Source organism: Atractosteus spatula, chromosome 28 (genome assembly GCF_055471065.1).
Source record: "Atractosteus spatula isolate fAtrSpa1 chromosome 28, fAtrSpa1.hap1, whole genome shotgun sequence".
NCBI lineage: Eukaryota > Metazoa > Chordata > Actinopteri > Semionotiformes > Lepisosteidae > Atractosteus > Atractosteus spatula.
The window spans coordinates 2,903,579-2,923,027 of record NC_142733.1 but is presented as its reverse complement, the minus strand read 5'-3'; the positions used below and the strand labels follow the sequence as shown (position 1 = coordinate 2,923,027).

Genomic DNA, 19,449 nt, shown 5'->3' with positions numbered 1-19,449 from the left:
GTTCTCTGTTGTTTTAGGGTTCCAACACCCCCATCCCCAAGCTAAAAGAACAGAGCCCCGTACCCAGGGGGAACGTGGGCGCCCCCCTCCTGTCAGACTGAGCACACTCCTGCTTTCCCGTCATTCAGACATTCCGCACAATCCAGGCAACATCACTGTGCTTCCAAGGCCTGGAGAGGAACAGACCCTGAGAGAGCACGCCCTCGGCCAAGTGCAAGGTCCGCGACTCGCACACCCACACACACGGCTGGCTGTGCGGATGTGTACGGCACACAGGCGCACGCGAGCGTGGATCAAGCTCTGTGCGCCGCACAGGGACACAGCGCACAGAGCAGAGTTGTGGATGAGTGTGTGTGTGCATGTGTTCGTGTGTACAGTACGTGTGTGTGTCTGCGCGCATGTGTGCATGTGCGTGTTTTAGTACCAGCCTCTGTGTGTGTGCATGTCTCTCTGTGTTTGTGTGTCCTCTGTGTGTGTGTGTGTGCATGTCTCTCTGTGTTTGTGTGTCCTCTGCGTGTGTGTGCATGTCTCTCTGTGTTTGTGTGTCCTCTGCGTGTGTGTGCATGTCTCTCTGTGTTTGTGTGTCCTCTGTGTGTGTGTGCATGTCGCTTTGTGTTTGTGTGTCCTCTGTGTGTGTGTGTGTGTGTGTGTGTGTGTGCGCATGTCTCTCTGTGTCTGTGTGTCCTCTGTGTGTGTGTGCATGTCGCTTTGTGTTTGTGTGTGTGTGTGTGTGTGTGTGTGTGTGTGTGTGCGCGCATGTCTCTCTGTGTCTGTGTGTCCTCTGTGTGTGTGTGCATGTCCCTCTGTGTCTGTGTGTCCTCTGTGTGTGTGTGTGCATGTGTGCATGTCCCTCTGTTTGTGTGTCCTCTGCGTGTGTGTGCATGTCCCTCTGTGTTGGTGTGTCCTCTGCGTGTGTGTGCATGTCTCCCTGTGTTTGTGTGTCCTGTGCTTGTGTGTTTACTGTGTGTGCAGCGGAGTCTCAGGGAGGGTGCTGCTGGGCTGGTGGGGTCTGTGCTCTTGGAAGCCTGTTTTTTTTGGGTGCTTGCACACGTACCCTTTTCGGGGTACACATCCTCGCTAAGTGTGTACCTCACCCCCTTGCCTCCGTGCACTAGCAGGGAGGGGGGATGAGGGAGTGCCGGGAGGAGAGAAGAAAAAGAGGGAGAGAAGAAGGAGACATGAGAGAACAGAGAACGCGATGGCACACTTTCACAGCGACATCCTGCTCCACAGAGCAGAGCCAGTCAGGACAGGCCTCAGCCTTCCTTTGCTGTGTTTTAACTGGTCTCTGGTCACATAATTCTTACAGCTGAGCTCACATGTCCCAGAGAGCACACCTGTGCTGTGTATTTCAGCACTGAACAAAACACACCCAGAGCTCATCTGGTCTCTGAAGCAGCAGGCTTCAGTTATTGGACCAGGTGCCTGTGGACTAGCTGCCTCTTGACTGATGAAACAGGTCTGTGAGACTGTGCTGAGTCCAGGTCCCAACACAACAGAAAAATCCAGTTTTGAAATTAATTATCTCACATTCAAAATGTGTATACCTTCACTTATGACTTGAAAACAGTCCTCTGTAGTTTAATCCCAAGAAGTTACATCTATGACAAACTACATACAACAGCATAACGGGTCAAAATTACTTCACAGCGATGCCGAGTGGATCACATACAAATTCGCTGCTATTAACTCTCCAAGAACCTAAATTCATGTCAATTTAATTGTGTTTTGTTCAATATTCCACCCTTGAGAAGACATTGCAAAGTTTGGTTTGCTAAAAAGAGAAAAAGATTAAAATGATTGGACAGTCTCGATGATTACAGTACTATTACTCAACAAGAGTGATGGGGAAGAAGACTTCCTATCTGGAACAGCCTGGGATAGGCTCTGTGATTCACCTGGGACAGTCCATCTGACCCTGAGACACACCTGGGACAGTCCATCTAACCCTGCAACACACCTGGGACAGTCCATCTGACCTGAGACACACCTGGGGCAGTCCATCTAACCCTGCAACACACCTGGGACAGTCCATCTGACCTGAGACACACCTGGGACAGTCCATCTGACCCTGAGACACACCTGGGACAGTCCATCTAACCCTGCAACACACCTGGGACAGTCCATCTGACCTGAGACACACCTGGACAGTCCATCTGACCTGAGACACACCTGGGACAGTCCATCTAACCCTGAGACACACCTGGGACAGTCCATCTGACCTGAGACACACCTGGGACAGTCCATCTAACCCTGAAACACACTGGGGACAGTCCATCTAACCCTGAAACACACTGGGGACAGTCCATCTAACCCTGCAACACACCTGGGACAGTCCATCTGACCTGAGACATACCTGGGACAGTCCATCTGACCCTGAGACACACCTGGGACAGTCCATCTGACCTGAGACACACCTGGGACAGTCCATCTGACCCTGAGACACACCTGGGACAGTCCATCTGACCCTGAGACACACCTGGGACAGTCCAGCTGACCTGAGACACATCTGGGACAGTCCATCTAACCCTGAAACACACTGGGGACAGTCCGGCTGACCTGAGACACACCTGGGACAGTCCATCTGACCTGAGACACACCTGGGACAGTCCATCTGAGCCTGAGATACACCTGGGACAGTCCATCTGACCCTGAGACACACCTGGGACAGTCCATCTGAGCCTGAGATACACCTTGGACAGTCCATCTGACCTGAGACACACCTGGGACAGTCCATCTGACCCTGAGACACACCCGGGACAGTCCATCTAACCCTGCGACACACCTGGGACAGTCCATCTGACCCTGAGACACACCTGGGACAGTCCAGCTGACCTGAGACACACCTGGGGCAGTCCATCTAACCCTGAAACACACTGGGGACAGTCCATCTGACCTGAGACACACCTGGGACAGTCCATCTGACTCTGAGACACACCTGGGACAGTCCATCTAACCCTGCGACACACCTGGGACAGTCCATCTGACCCTGAGACACACCTGGGACAGTCCATCTGACCTGAGACACACCTGGGACAGTCCAGCTGACCTGAGACACACCTGGGACAGTCCATCTAACCCTGAAACACACTGGGGACAGTCCGGCTGACCTGAGACACACCTGGGACAGTCCATCTGACCTGAGACACACCTGGGACAGTCCATTTGAGCCTGAGACACACCTGGGACAGTCCATCTGACCCTGAGACACACCCGGGACAGTCCATCTAACCCTGCGACACACCTGGGACAGTCCAGCTGACCTGAGACACACCTGGGACAGTCCATCTGACTCTGAGACACACCTGGGACAGTCCATCTAACCCTGCGACACACCTGGGACAGTCCATCTGACCCTGAGACACACCTGGGACAGTCCATCTGACCTGAGACACACCTGGGACAGTCCATCTGACCCTGAGACACACCTGGGACAGTCCATCTAACCCTGCGACACACCTGGGACAGTCCATCTGACCCTGAGACACACCTGGGACAGTCCATCTGACCCTGAGACACACCTGGGACAGTCCAGCTGACCTGAGACACACCTGGGACAGTCCATCTAACCCTGCGACACACCTGGGACAGTCCAGCTGACCTGAGACACACCTGGGACAGTCCATCTAACCCTGAGACACACCTGGGACAGTCCATCTAACCCTGCGACACACCTGGGACAGTCCATCTGACCTGAGACACACCTGGGACAGTCCATCTAACCCTGAGATACACCTGGGACAGTCCATCTGACCCTGAGACACACCTGGGACAGTCCAGCTGACCTGAGACACACCTGGGACAGTCCATCTAACCCTGCGACACACCTGGGACAGTCCAGCTGACCTGAGACACACCTGGGACAGTCCATCTAACCCTGAGACACACCTGGGACAGTCCATCTAACCCTGCGACACACCTGGGACAGTCCATCTGACCTGAGACACACCTGGGACAGTCCATCTAACCCTGAGATACACCTGGGACAGTCCATCTGACCCTGAGACACACCTGGGACAGTCCAGCTGACCTGAGACACACCTGGGACAGTCCATCTAACCCTGAGACACACCTGGGACAGTCCGGTTGACCTGAGACACACCTGGGACAGTCCATCTGGCCCTGAGACACACCTGGGACAATCCAGCTGACCCTGAGACACACCTGGGACAGTCCAGCTGACCCTGAGACCCTAAAGGGAACCTACAGTCTGTCTCTACAAATCACAGCTCTGACACAGGAGCGTCAGTCTGCCAGAGACAGCAGCTCACAGAGAGGGGGTCCGGCTCACCCTGTGCGTTCTGGGACTGGACGAAGGTCTTGATGAGCGTGTCGGTGGCCTGTGTGTAGAGGGACAGGGCGTAACGCAGGGACTGCAGGTCAGGGCTCTTCTCCAGGAACGTCTTCTTCAGCCCCACGCCTCCTGCGTGGAAGTATTGCTGCAGACACAGAGCAGAGCAGACGAGTGCTGGAAGCCCTGCTAATTTCACTGCGTTTTCTCTCGCCAACAAAAAGGACACAACAGCTGCAGCAAAGTCCCGCAGGTGTTTCACTGTGAGCCTGTCAGCTGGCCACATTTCAGGTGGTGTGTCATGAATGGATTCAGCTGGTGGAGAACTGTCAGTGTGCCTGTCACTGTCAGTCACTGTTAGTGCGTCGCTATAAGTGTGCCAGTCACTGTCAGTCACTGTTAGACACTGCCAGTGTGCCTGTCACTGTCAGTCACTGTTAGTGCTTCACTATAAGTGTGCCAGTCACTGTCAGTCACTGTTAGACACTGCCAGTGTGCCTGTCACTGTCAGTCACTGTTAGTGCTTCACTATAAGTGTGCCAGTCACTGTCAGTCACTGTTAGACACTGCCAGTGTGCCTGTCACTGTCAGTCACTGTTAGACACTGCCAGTGTGCCTGTCACTGTCAGTCACTGTTAGTGCTTCACTATAAGTGTGCCAGTCACTGTCAGTCACTGTTAGACACTGTCAGTGTGCCAGTCACTGTAAGTCACTGTTAAACACTGTCAGTGTGCCAGTCACTGTAATCCACTGTTAGTCAGTGTGTCCTGTCACTGTAATCCACTGTTAATCAGTGTGTCAGTCACTGTTAGTCAGTGTGCCAGTCATTGTAATTTACTGTTAGTCAGTGTGTCAATCACTGTTAGTGTGCCAGTCACTGTCAGTCAGTGTGTAATTCACTGTTAGTTTCCAGTCACTGTCAGTCAGTGTGTCAATCACTGTTAGTGTGCCAGTCACTGTCAGTCAGTGTGTAATTCACTGTTAGTGTGCCAGTCACTGTCAGTCAGTGTGTCAATCACTGTTAGTGTGCCAGTCACTGTCAGTCAGTGTGTAATTCACTGTTAGTGTGCCAGTCACTGTCAGTCAGTGTGTAATTCACTGTTAGTGTGCCAGTCACTGTCAGTCAGTGTGTCAATCACTGTTAGTGTGCCAGTCACTGTCAGTCAGTGTGTAATTCACTGTTAGTGTGCCAGTCGCTGTCAGTGTGTCAATCACTGTTAGTGTGCCAGTCACTGTAAGTTACAATTAGTGTTCCAGTAATTGAAATTCACTGTTAATCAGTGCGTCACTGTCAGTCACTGTTAGTCAGTGTTAGTCAGAGTGCCAGTGTGCCAGTCATTCTGTCTCTCAGGTGTTGTGCTCATACCTTGATGGTGTCCAGCGCCAGCTCCACCACAGCACATTGCTTCGGAGAGAGAGACTTGGGCTCTTCCCGCACCATGTGGTCCTGAGAGAGAGAGAGCGAGCGTCTCTTTAGCATTTCTCACGCCGGGCAATACCGTGCTTCTACATTCATGTGAAAGAAACCAGTCTCCTGTACCTTGAGCTTGGACAGCTGACCCAGCTCCTTGGCGGCGTTAAAGATCAGCTGTGTGCCCTGGAGAGAGAGGTGAGCAGAGTGAAGGACTGTGATGCTGGGGCAGTGTGCTGCTCGGACTGGCACACAGACTGCATGCCACACAGCGCCACCAGGAGGTGACACTGGGAGAGTCGAGAGAAAGACATACACCCGCGCACTCACCCACACGTAGGCACAATCACACACAACACTAACCCACAAGTAAGCACAATCACACACACTCACCCACAAAATCATATACACACACTCACCCACACGTAGGCACAATCACACATACTCACCCACAAAATCACACACAACACTAACCCACAAGTAAGCACAATCACACACAATCACATACCAGGGCACTCAACAGGCCACACAATCACACATGTAGGCACACAAGGTTGTGCTTCCATTCTTGTACACATTGCCCACTGACTCTCATTTTATGTTTAATTACTAGTCTACACAGCAGGGTTCAAGTACAAAGAAGAACGTGCTTCTAAAGTCAGTGTTTCGTTTTTTAAAAAGTATCATGTGTCTTTGAGGTCCTGTTACTGTGTTTAGACAGACTCATCATGCATGCCACACATGCATACACACGCACTCACACACATGTTCACACATACGCACACTCATACTCATACACACGTTCACACGTTCACACGTTCACACTCACACACACACAAGTTCACACATTCACACGGGTTCACACACATACGCACTCACACACATGCACACACACATATACACAGATATACAATCACACACACATGTGTTCACACATACTCACACATGCACACACACACACGTTCACACATACACAATCACACACATACGTTCACACATACGCACACTCATACTCGTACACACGTTCACACATTCACACTCACACACACATACGCACTCACACACATATACATATACACAGATATACAATCACACACACACACACACGCGTTCACACATACTCACACATGCACACACACACGTTCACACATACACAATCACACACATACGTTCACACATACGCACACATGCATGCACACACGTACAAATGCACAAGTAAGCATGCACAGCACGCACACAGTCACACACACACTCACACGCGCACAGTTACCTGCCCCTCTCTCTCAGACAGCCCCTCCACACACACAGAGAGACAGACCACCAGCTAACCCGCACACAGGGCGTGCATACAGGCACAGAGCAGCAGGGGGCGCTGCGAACAGGAGAGGTTACAGAGGTCGGACGACAGCGTGGGCACACAGACGGGACACAGAGCTGGAGGAGCAGCTGACCGGGGCGCCTGACAGTGGGTCCGATGGGATGGTGGGATTCATGGATATATCACCTCATCAGGAGCCCTGCACACACTGGTGACCCTCTACATGTCAATCGATACGAAATCCTGAATCAACACGAGCAATACCTGCACGGGAAGCAAGGTCTTGATGCTGTTTGCATCTCAGGGGCAAATCTACAGTCAGTCAGGGTGGCCGACGGGCTCTGAGGACGGTCACTGAGTACTCCTGTCCCAGCCCAGACTGGTGTCTCTGTCAGACCTTGATGCCCTGACTCCTGGGCTTGATGACAGAGGTGGGGCGGGGCAGTTAGCAGAGAGAATCAGAATCAGACACCTGTCTGTCTCTCCCACCCTCAGAGCAAGCACGCTAGCAGTGTTCTTCTCATGTTTTAAATCAATTAACTACATACAGTGGCCAACTGTGTCCACCAGAATTCACCCAAAGGCCAGAGTAACAGAAGACACAGAGAAGAAAAGGAGGGACACAGAGAGAAAGGCAGATGGGGGGGGCGACAGGACACATTGAGCTACAATGTGAATTCTTACATCGCTGTGACACGCAAGCTTCACCCTGCCCTGCAAAGAGAGGACAATTAATGACATCACGGAGAGTCGACGAGCCCCGCCTCCAAGCCCTGATTGGCTGCCCGGGATCTGGCTGCCTGCTGCTTCACCACCTGTCCTCTGAGCTCCCGCAAGCCAGCTGGCACCGCGCTTTTCCACTGCGAGCCTGCTCGACCAATCAGCGCTGCCCACCGCGGGTTTCTCACACCTCATCGGGGTTTTTTTTTAATGGAAGTGCAAATGAAATATTTTACAGAACAGCGAAGAAACCCTCAAAATGCTTGCAGAGCAGCGGCTTACAATATCCCTCTGAGAAAGAAGAGATGCACTTCACTGCTTCTCTGTGCAGTTTCCTCATTACAGTCAAAGCAAGTGAACGCTGTGAAAATGAGGCTGTTGCTCTTCTGGAAGGAAGGGGGCTCTATTAACCCTTCAAGCACAACAGATCCTTTCTGAAGAGCCTGTCGGTCAGTCAGACAGGAGGTCAGACACCCAGACGCCCTGTCCCCTCGCTCATCAGTGCCCACAGCACTGCGTCGGCCTGAGACCACTGGGATGACTGGACATACTGCAAAGCAAGACGGCCCTCGCCCAGAGACATTTCCAACAGAGCAGAAACCAAGCCATATCGTTGTCTTAGCAAGCATTTCCAAACCTGTGTTGTAAACCAGTGCCTTAGCGAAATGCAAACCATCTCAATACGCCGGTCTTTCAAGTGGAATGCAAAAAAAAGACACTGGAATTCATCAGCAGGGAAATGTAAAGACCTTTAGCAGAGTGAGTAGTGGCGCCTTATTTACCCTCTGTAGAGAGACCAGGGGGTGTGGACCCCCCTCTGTAGAGAGACCAGGGGGTGTGGACCCCCCTCTGTAGAGAGACCAGGGGGTGTGGACCCCCCTCTGTAGAGAGACCAGGGGGTGTGGACCCCCTTGTGACCCTCTGTAGAGAGACCAGGGGGTGTGGACCCCCCTCTGTAGAGAGACCAGGGGGTGTGGACCCCCCTCTGTAGAGAGACCAGGGGGTGTGGACCCCCCTCTGTAGAGAGACCAGGGGGTGTGGACCCCCCTCTGTAGAGAGACCAGGGGGTGTGGACCCCCTTATGACCCTCTGTAGACCAACCTGGGGGTGTGGACCCCCCTCTGTAGAGAGACCAGGGGGTGTGGACCCCCTTGTGACCCTCTGTAGAGAGACCAGGGGGTGTGGACCCCCCTCTGTAGAGAGACCAGGGGGTGTGGACCCCCCTCTGTAGAGAGACCAGGGGGTGTGGACCCCCTTGTGACCCTCTGTAGAGAGACCAGGGGGTGTGGACCCCCCTCTGTAGAGAGACCAGGGGGTGTGGACCCCCTTGTGACCCTCTGTAGAGAGACCAGGGGGTGTGGACCCCCCTCTGTAGAGAGACCAGGGGGTGTGGACCCCCTTGTGACCCTCTGTAGAGAGACCAGGGGGTGTGGACCCCCCTCTGTAGAGAGACCAGGGGGTGTGGACCCCCTTGTGACCCTCTGTAGAGAGACCAGGGGGTGTGGACCCCCCTCTGTAGAGAGACCAGGGGGTGTGGACCCCCCTCTGTAGAGAGACCAGGGGGTGTGGACCCCCTTGTGACCCTCTGTAGAGAGACCAGGGGGTGTGGACCCCCCTCTGTAGAGAGACCAGGGGGTGTGGACCCCCCTCTGTAGAGAGACCAGGGGGTGTGGACCCCCTTGTGACCCTCTGTAGAGAGACCAGGGGGTGTGGACCCCCCTCTGTAGAGAGACCAGGGGGTGTGGACCCCCTTGTGACCCTCTGTAGAGAGACCAGGGGGTGTGGACCCCCTTGTGACCCTCTGTAGAGAGACCAGGGGGTGTGGACCCCCCTCTGTAGAGAGACCAGGGGGTGTGGACCCCCTTGTGACCCTCTGTAGAGAGACCAGGGGGTGTGGACCCCCCTCTGTAGAGAGACCAGGGGGTGTGGACCCCCTTGTGACCCTCTGTAGAGAGACCAGGGGGTGTGGACCCCCCTCTGTAGAGAGACCAGGGGGTGTGGACCCCCTTGTGACCCTCTGTAGAGAGACCAGGGGGTGTGGACCCCCCTCTGTAGAGAGACCAGGGGGTGTGGACCCCCTTGTGACCCTCTGTAGAGAGACCAGGGGGTGTGGACCCCCCTCTGTAGAGAGACCAGGGGGTGTGGACCCCCTTGTGACCCTCTGTAGAGAGACCAGGGGGTGTGGACCCCCTTGTGACCCTCTGTAGAGAGACCAGGGGGTGTGGACCCCCTTGTGACCCTCTGTAGAGAGACCAGGGGGTGTGGACCCCCCTCTGTAGAGAGACCAGGGGGTGTGGACCCCCCTCTGTAGAGAGACCAGGGGGTGTGGACCCCCTTGTGACCCTCTGTAGAGAGACCAGGGGGTGTGGACCCCCCTCTGTAGAGAGACCAGGGGGTGTGGACCCCCTTGTGACCCTCTGTAGAGAGACCAGGGGGTGTGGACCCCCCTCTGTAGAGAGACCAGGGGGTGTGGACCCCCTTGTGACCCTCTGTAGAGAGACCAGGGGGTGTGGACCCCCCTCTGTAGAGAGACCAGGGGGTGTGGACCCCCTTGTGACCCTCTGTAGAGAGACCAGGGGGTGTGGACCCCCCTCTGTAGAGAGACCAGGGGGTGTGGACCCCCCTCTGTAGAGAGACCAGGGGGTGTGGACCCCCTTGTGACCCTCTGTAGAGAGACCAGGGGGTGTGGACCCCCCTCTGTAGAGAGACCAGGGGGTGTGGACCCCCTTGTGACCCTCTGTAGAGAGACCAGGGGGTGTGGACCCCCTTGTGACCCTCTGTAGAGAGACCAGGGGGTGTGGACCCCCCTCTGTAGAGAGACCAGGGGGTGTGGACCCCCCTCTGTAGAGAGACCAGGGGGTGTGGACCCCCTTGTGACCCTCTGTAGAGAGACCAGGGGGTGTGGACCCCCTTGTGACCCTCTGTAGAGAGACCAGGGGGTGTGGACCCCCCTCTGTAGAGAGACCAGGGGGTGTGGACCCCCTTGTGACCCTCTGTAGAGAGACCAGGGGGTGTGGACCCCCCTCTGTAGAGAGACCAGGGGGTGTGGACCCCCTTGTGACCCTCTGTAGAGAGACCAGGGGGTGTGGACCCCCCTCTGTAGAGAGACCAGGGGGTGTGGACCCCCTTGTGACCCTCTGTAGAGAGACCAGGGGGTGTGGACCCCCTTGTGACCCTCTGTAGAGAGACCAGGGGGTGTGGACCCCCTTGTGACCCTCTGTAGAGAGACCAGGGGGTGTGGACCCCCCTCTGTAGAGAGACCAGGGGGTGTGGACCCCCCTCTGTAGAGAGACCAGGGGGTGTGGACCCCCTTGTGACCCTCTGTAGAGAGACCAGGGGGTGTGGACCCCCCTCTGTAGAGAGACCAGGGGGTGTGGACCCCCCTCTGTAGAGAGACCAGGGGGTGTGGACCCCCTTGTGACCCTCTGTAGAGAGACCAGGGGGTGTGGACCCCCCTCTGTAGAGAGACCAGGGGGTGTGGACCCCCTTGTGACCCTCTGTAGAGAGACCAGGGGGTGTGGACCCCCTTGTGACCCTCTGTAGAGAGACCAGGGGGTGTGGACCCCCTTGTGACCCTCTGTAGAGAGACCAGGGGGTGTGGACCCCCCTCTGTAGAGAGACCAGGGGGTGTGGACCCCCCTCTGTAGAGAGACCAGGGGGTGTGGACCCCCTTGTGACCCTCTGTAGAGAGACCAGGGGGTGTGGACCCCCTTGTGACCCTCTGTAGAGAGACCAGGGGGTGTGGACCCCCCTCTGTAGAGAGACCAGGGGGTGTGGACCCCCTTGTGACCCTCTGTAGAGAGACCAGGGGGTGTGGACCCCCCTCTGTAGAGAGACCAGGGGGTGTGGACCCCCTTGTGACCCTCTGTAGAGAGACCAGGGGGTGTGGACCCCCTTGTGACCCTCTGTAGAGAGACCAGGGGGTGTGGACCCCCTTGTGACCCTCTGTAGAGAGACCAGGGGGTGTGGACCCCCCTCTGTAGAGAGACCAGGGGGTGTGGACCCCCTTGTGACCCTCTGTAGAGAGACCAGGGGGTGTGGACCCCCTTGTGACCCTCTGTAGAGAGACCAGGGGGTGTGGACCCCCCTCTGTAGAGAGACCAGGGGGTGTGGACCCCCTTGTGACCCTCTGTAGAGAGACCAGGGGGTGTGGACCCCCTTGTGACCCTCTGTAGAGAGACCAGGGGGTGTGGACCCCCCTCTGTAGAGAGACCAGGGGGTGTGGACCCCCCTCTGTAGAGAGACCAGGGGGTGTGGACCCCCTTGTGACCCTCTGTAGAGAGACCAGGGGGTGTGGACCCCCCTCTGTAGAGAGACCAGGGGGTGTGGACCCCCTTGTGACCCTCTGTAGAGAGACCAGGGGGTGTGGACCCCCCTCTGTAGAGAGACCAGGGGGTGTGGACCCCCTTGTGACCCTCTGTAGAGAGACCAGGGGGTGTGGACCCCCCTCTGTAGAGAGACCAGGGGGTGTGGACCCCCTTGTGACCCTCTGTAGAGAGACCAGGGGGTGTGGACCCCCTTGTGACCCTCTGTAGAGAGACCAGGGGGTGTGGACCCCCCTCTGTAGAGAGACCAGGGGGTGTGGACCCCCCTCTGTAGAGAGACCAGGGGGTGTGGACCCCCTTGTGACCCTCTGTAGAGAGACCAGGGGGTGTGGACCCCCCTCTGTAGAGAGACCAGGGGGTGTGGACCCCCTTGTGACCCTCTGTAGAGAGACCAGGGGGTGTGGACCCCCTTGTGACCCTCTGTAGAGAGACCAGGGGGTGTGGACCCCCCTCTGTAGAGAGACCAGGGGGTTTGGACCCCCCTCTGTAGAGAGACCAGGGGGTGTGGACCCCCTTGTGACCCTCTGTAGAGAGACCAGGGGGTGTGGACCCCCTTGTGACCCTCTGTAGAGAGACCAGGGGGTGTGGACCCCCTTGTGACCCTCTGTAGAGAGACCAGGGGGTGTGGACCCCCCTCTGTAGAGAGACCAGGGGGTGTGGACCCCCCTCTGTAGAGAGACCAGGGGGTGTGGACCCCCTTGTGACCCTCTGTAGAGAGACCAGGGGGTGTGGACCCCCCTCTGTAGAGAGACCAGGGGGTTTGGACCCCTTATGACCCTCTGTAGAGAGACCAGGGGGTGTGGACCCCCCTCTGTAGAGAGACCAGGGGGTGTGGACCCCCCTCTGTAGAGAGACCAGGGGGTGTGGACCCCCTTGTGACCCTCTGTAGAGAGACCAGGGGGTGTGGACCCCCCTCTGTAGAGAGACCAGGGGGTGTGGACCCCCTTGTGACCCTCTGTAGAGAGACCAGGGGGTGTGGACCCCCCTCTGTAGAGAGACCAGGGGGTTTGGACCCCTTATGACCCTCTGTAGAGAGACCAGGGGGTTTGGACCCCTTATGACCCTCTGTAGACCAACCTGGGGGTGTGGACCCCCCTCTGTAGAGAGACCAGGGGGTGTGGACCCCCTTGTGACCCTCTGTAGAGAGACCAGGGGGTGTGGACCCCCCTCTGTAGAGAGACCAGGGGGTGTGGACCCCCTTGTGACCCTCTGTAGAGAGACCAGGGGGTGTGGACCCCCCTCTGTAGAGAGACCAGGGGGTGTGGACCCCCTTGTGACCCTCTGTAGAGAGACCAGGGGGTGTGGACCCCCCTCTGTAGAGAGACCAGGGGGTTTGGACCCCCTTGTGACCCTCTGTAGAGAGACCAGGGGGTGTGGACCCCTTATGACCCTCTGTAGACCAACCTGGGGGTGTGTGCCCCTTATTCGCCCTCCTTAAAGAAAGGAGGGTATGTACCCCTATTTGCCCTCTATGAAGAGCACGTAGAGGGACTGTACCCCTATTAAAGAGCAAGCTGGGGGTGTAAGTGCAGCAGGGCACAGGTGGCGCTGTTCGCGCCTGATAGCGAGGGCCCAGAAAGAGCCCCAGCGTGCTCAAGTGGACCCCAGAGACATGGGCAACACTGTCCTGGATGGGCGAGGAGGGAGCAGGGGGACAGGAGGGGGGTACCTCACATTGAACCCCAATGCCGCAGTGCTGATCACCGCAGCGGTGAACCAGGTGAGCACACAATGCAGAGACCGACACCACGGGGACAGACCGGGAGAGAGAGAGCGCCCCCTTCAGAGCGAGCGCGAGAAACAGAGAGAGCGGAGAGGGAGAGGGGGGCCGACTGGCTGGAGCAGTCAGGAATGCACCATGCAGCTGGGGGGAGGGGGCAGGTTCCCCCCCCAGAGAGAGGGAACGAGGCGGAGGGAGAGAGAGATGAGGGGGGTGGGTGGGGGAAGAAGCAGGGATGAGTGGACTGGGAGAGGAGGACAGCGGAGGAGAGGGGATGAGAGGAGGTTTAACTGGCGAGGGGGGTGGGCTGGGGCATTTGCAGAGAGGGGGGGTATTTGCAGCCACACACAACAAGGACTGACCGACTGCACCGAGGCACTGCGGACAGACAGACAGACACACAGAGTGCCGTACTTACAATCATCTGTGGAGTGCGGGCAGAGGCAGCGAGATGTGACAACCAGAGAGAAGGGTCAGTGACACAGCAAAGAGCCCCAGATCAGCCGCAGGCGGGGGAGGGGGGAGAGGGGGAGCGGCCGGCCCGTCTCCCCCCCCCTCGCTGCCGGCGCCCTGTCGCCGCTCCGCCCAGCCCGTCTTTAGAGCCCCTTCTCCACGCCGCGCAGTGAGCCCCCCAGGCTCACTGTCCGGCTGCCCGTCTGCAGCCAGGCAACATGGCTCTAAAGGGGGACAGCTGTAAAGGCCGAGCCCCGTGTCCGGCCCCCCTGACCACACTTTCGCCCTCCTTGCTGGTCACCGTCTGCCGCGCCCCCCCCGGTCTTCCTCCGACCCCCCTCACACCCCCAGCACAACCAGTCTGTCCCTGCCCTGCGGCCCACTGCTTCTCTACACTCTATGGAGCGCCCGATGTAGGAATCCAGCCACCAGGGCGGCGCTGTTGCGAGGCAAGCCAAAGAACCCCAAGACAACATCTCACCCATCCACCCCTGGAAGATCCTACCCAGTATAGTGTCATCTCCTGGAAGTCCTGGTTTCCCCTCGGCTAATGGGTAAGATCTGAATTAAACCCCCGTCCCCTGTAAGAAAACTACCCTCCAACCCGAGCCTTTCCCCAGGGACCTGGTATTTAGAATGAGCCTGTTATTATCCAGTACCTATTCCAGCTTTCTGACATTGTGATCTATAACAGAGACTCTTAATTGCAGACTTCCCCTCAAGTTCTCAGCATCTGAACGTACTGTATCTGCTGCTAACTGTCTCATCATTATATAGGTCTCTTTCCTTTACCATTGAACCGGCGGAGGAACACCTTAGCATTGCTGTAAGGGATGGTGACGCGGCAGCAGTGACCAGAGGAAGAGGGATACGAGAGTGTGAAAGCATGCCGGGACACCTTGAGGCTGAGGAGCATTCTCCGACAGGAAGCCTGAGCAGGAATTCACATTTAACTTCCTTGCAGTTTTTTGAAGCCCAAAATCAGGGAGAGATATGGGGCTCTTTTAAAAAAAAAAAAGAGAACAGAAATAAAAAGTAAAATAAATACCAGGGTGGTTTCTAATCCAGCTGTCACAGGTATAGTCTGGGATATTAAGTTGCAGTTCTCTCTTTTTCAAACTTATTTTTAGGATTAAACTCCTGCGGCCAAACTAATTTCTTGATTGTCTGTCTGCTATACCCGTGTGACTGCTGGACTGGAAGACAGCCTGTAGCTGGGGACACAATGACATGATGCGCTTCCTGTAAGGTGTGAGGGGAGGAATCGATCTGATGGTGCACACTTGAAGGGAAGGGGTCTCTCTGTACAATCTGAGGACTTTTGTCAGTGTTTGGGGGGGCGTGTGGGGGGTTTTGGGGGGGGGGGTTCAGAACTTGTTGGCTCATGAGTTTCCCCATCCACTGCCCTGAAGCTCCAGTTGTGCAATCTCAGGAGCGTGTGAGACGTCTGGATTTTTCGCTGTGGGTGTCTGTATCCTTCTGGGTTTTGCTTTTGCCTCGTTCAAAACTCAGAAAACAGGGGATTTAAAAGAACAAAGGAGAAAAAAAGTATTTAGAAGAGGTCTCCAGCTGGCAGATCCCGGAGAGGATCAGACTCGCTGCACAACGGGAGTCTGGTCTGGTTCCACCTGACTGCACTCCAGGCCCGGGCTCGGACACTGCCCGTCCTGGGAGCGAGGTGCAGGTGCTCTCTCCAGATCCCCCCCCCAGGGCCCGTGCACAGCCTGGGCAGTGCGCACGTGGTGGGGGCAGAGACGCCCTGCTCAGGCCGGCTCTCTCTGAGCGGGCCTGACACAGAGAGCCGAACACGAAGTGTGAGTGCCCACTGCCAGGGTCAGAGTGCGCCACGCAACCACAGACCCTCTGCCAGGGGGGGCCAATCGCCTGCGGAGGATGTGTGGAGGACTGTTACGCGCAACACTGACTCTGCAGACCATGACTCTGTCAGGACTGCAGCCGGGTCAAGCTCCAGCCTTGCAGAACCCTGATCTTGAGGAATGCTAAGCCGAAGACACTACTTTTTGCCACATTCACAGCTTTGCACGCGAGCAGCTTTTTCTACAGGAAGATGCTTGTTCTTCACTTAAACAAACCCTCTCTGGGAGCATCTGAAAACCTGCTGCTCCAGCCCCCTGTGAACACCTAGCGGGTCAGGTCGAGTCCAGGCAGGGGCTAGAGTTAGTGTTAGGAGTGGGGCTGACCCTGACTGGCCAGGTCACTCTGCGGGGTTTCTAAGGGGACGAATGGCAGAGGCGTGCTTGAGGGTATCCGTGTGCACTCGTCTGTGCTCACCGTCTGGTCTGTGAGGGGCGGCAGTACGATGGTCTTCTCCATGGTGTTCATCACCAGCTTCCACAGCTCCTTCAGCACACGTTTCAGCACAGTCTTCTCGCAGATCTTGGCAAACAGGGTCAGGCTGAGGGAGGCAGAGGAGAGACAGGAAAGGGGGAGACAGCAGATTGAAACCCCGCCTACAAAACTCACACTGGCGTTTCACCCAGGGAGAGCCTTGCACTCTCCGTGCTACAGCAAATGGGATCATCTTTAGTCGTCTCAACTCCCTCTGCAGGACTGTAACCTGTAACCTGTAACCTCTCGGCCCCTGAGTGTGTGACTGTGTATGCGCAGTCTGCCCTCACTTGCTGTCCAGGAAGTCCATGATGGGCTGCAGGACGTTGTCAGCGTCCTGGGCCACACTGCTGCAGGCGCTGGCCGGCACGTTGCCTGTACCCTTCACCTGGCTCAGGATATCGCCCATCTGCTTCACGCACTCCTCGATGTGGGGCTGGAAACTGGGATGGGGATGTAGAGCAGGAAGAGGGAGTGAGCAGGAGGAGCTGGAGAGAGCGCCGGCCTTGCGATCTCTGTCCCTCATCCCTCACCTGGTGGCAAAGACCCTGCTCAAGTCGTCCAACACGTTGTTGAGCTTCACCTGCAGCTCCTTCAGGATGTCGCTGGCCTCCACGTTCAGCTGCAACACAGACGCACAGAGGCCTTCAGAGACAGGCAGCCAGGAGGGATGACTGCACAGAGGACAGGCCTGGCTAGTCCAGCATAGCCCAGCCCAGCCCGGCCCAGCCCGGCCCAGCCTGGCCCAGCACAGTGCAGCCCAGCCCAGCACAGACCAGCCCAGCCCAGCCCAGTCCAGCCCAGCTTGGCCCAGCACAGTGCAGCCCAGTCCAGCACAGACCAGCCCAGTCCAGTACAGTCCAATGCAGCGGGCAGGTCTGGCCCAGCCCAGCTCGGCCCAGCACAGTCCAGCTCAGCCCAGCACAGTCCAGCCCAGCTAAGCACAGCTTGGTGCATCATAGTCCAACCCAGCCCAACCTGGCCCAGCTCAGCTCAGACCAGCACAGTCTAGCCTAGCTGGGTCCAGCACAGTACAATTCGGCCCAGCACAGTCCAGTCCAGCCCAGCCCAGCACAGCACAGCGGGCAGGCCCTGCCCAACACAGCACAGTACGGACCGGCCCAGCCTGGCCCAGCACAGCACAGCCCAGCACAGCCCAGCACAGCCCAGTTCAGCCCAGTTCAGCCCAGCCCAACCCAATCTGGCCCAGCCCAGCCCAGCCCAGCCCAACTCAACTCAACTCAACTCAACTCAGCCCAGCCCAGCCCAGAGCGACACTCACGTCTTTGCCTCCCATGGCCTCGAACATCTTCTCCAGCTGGACGCGCAGCTGCTGGATGTTGTTGATGAGGATGCAGGGCTGCGGAGACACAAGACGGCAAGCGGCCGTTACACCGCACGGCTCGGACTCGCCGCCTCGCCAAGTGCCGGCATCGCCGGGGGGCCACGAGATTGATACTCACCACTTTCTCCTTCGAGCAGTAGCTGGCGAAGTCCTTGGCGATGATGTCAGCATAGGAGAGCAGCACGTTGCTGATGGTCTGAGGGAGAGAACGGGGAGAAATAATCAGAAACAAACACCCAGTCATTTAGAAAGGATGGAGAGATCCTAAGGTCCAGAAGGAACCAGGGGATGAACTGTGGCTTTAATAGTGCAGAGTGACTGACCCCAGGACACCAGGTCCAGCTCTTTCTGATGCTGACACTGTTTGACACCGCAACAAGAAACTGTGCATTGTGGGTAAAAGGATGAGTGACGCATCTGACTAGGCCACACAGTGGGTGCTAGGGGTCACGCGGCGCCTCACCTTGGCGAATCGCCTCATGTAGTGCCCCACAATCTGGGGGTCCGGACACTCCAGCTTCTTAATGATCTCGAAGCTCTGGTTGAGCTGGGAGAAGACATCCACCACCGAGCAGGAGAACAGGGCGTGCTCCGAGGTTTGCTGGAACTGAAGGAGAAGGAAAGTGAAGTGAGTAGGGAGCAGGACAGGAGAGTGGGGACAGCAGGGAGGGAGAGAGAGAGGGAGGCAGGAAAGAGAGGTGTGGGGGCGTCGGCTTTACCCCATCCTTCTTGTCCCGCTCCAGCGCCCCGTGCAGGAAGTCCCGCGAGACTTCCTCGTTCTCATCCAGCCACTGGATCACAAACGGCTCGAACCACCTGTGAACAGGAGAGCATGATGGGATAGGATGGGGAGCCGGCCAATGACACGGCTGGCAGATCAAACCTTTCAAATGTGAGGAGTGGCCACCGCGGCCCAGTGAGGGCCATCCTACTCCCCAGGCAGTGGCGGCTCCTGTCCGCCAGCAGGGGGCGGTACTCACGTGGGGTACTCGGGCACGCGGCTCTTGAAGAAGGGCAGGTCCTTGACGTACTCGTTGTACAGCCACTTCACCTTGAAGTGCAGGTTCATGTAGTCGGCGCTCTTGCACAGGCGGTTCTTGTCGTGCTCTGAGATGGGAAGAGGCAGACAACACACAGGCACACACACAGACACACAGACACACACGCACGCACGCACGCACACATGCAAACACGCACGCACGCACGCACGCACATGCAGCCTGGTGAGCAACATCAGTAGAAACCTGATCTCCAATCTGAAGCTAACAGCTTAAACCACTCGCTAACCGACTATCATCCAAAGCCCGGATACTAAATAAAAACTCTGATTGGCCTTCCCTTCGCAAATCCTAGAAACCCCCCATCCCTGGTGGCCATTTTCCACTGCGCGGATGTAAGACCTCCAGCAAACAGGAAGCCAGCATACAGCACTGTCGTGGGAATTTTGGGCTTGGATACTGGTTCAATGTGGAGCCAAACTGGACCTCGGGCTACAACAACACCAAAAGAACTGACTC

The 19,449-nt window shown here is 56.8% G+C and overlaps 1 protein-coding gene across 1 annotated transcript in view; it reads right to left on the bottom strand.

Moving 5' to 3' along the window:
* Window positions 1–19,449, bottom strand: part of LOC148813735 (protein unc-13 homolog A-like) — a 60,484-nt gene that overhangs the window by 9,301 nt on the left and 31,734 nt on the right. Inside the window, exons 29-41 of the mRNA XM_088907911.1 lie at window positions 18,913–19,039; window positions 18,652–18,748; window positions 18,396–18,539; window positions 18,051–18,128; window positions 17,870–17,947; window positions 17,121–17,209; window positions 16,878–17,030; window positions 16,531–16,654; window positions 7,705–7,734; window positions 5,832–5,888; window positions 5,658–5,738; window positions 4,292–4,439; window positions 1,055–1,111 (exon numbers count right to left, since the gene is read on the bottom strand). Of these exons, the coding sequence (XP_088764037.1) occupies window positions 1,055–1,111; window positions 4,292–4,439; window positions 5,658–5,738; window positions 5,832–5,888; window positions 7,705–7,734; window positions 16,531–16,654; window positions 16,878–17,030; window positions 17,121–17,209; window positions 17,870–17,947; window positions 18,051–18,128; window positions 18,396–18,539; window positions 18,652–18,748; window positions 18,913–19,039 (1,263 nt within the window). The remainder of the gene's footprint in view (window positions 1–1,054; window positions 1,112–4,291; window positions 4,440–5,657; window positions 5,739–5,831; window positions 5,889–7,704; window positions 7,735–16,530; window positions 16,655–16,877; window positions 17,031–17,120; window positions 17,210–17,869; window positions 17,948–18,050; window positions 18,129–18,395; window positions 18,540–18,651; window positions 18,749–18,912; window positions 19,040–19,449) is intronic.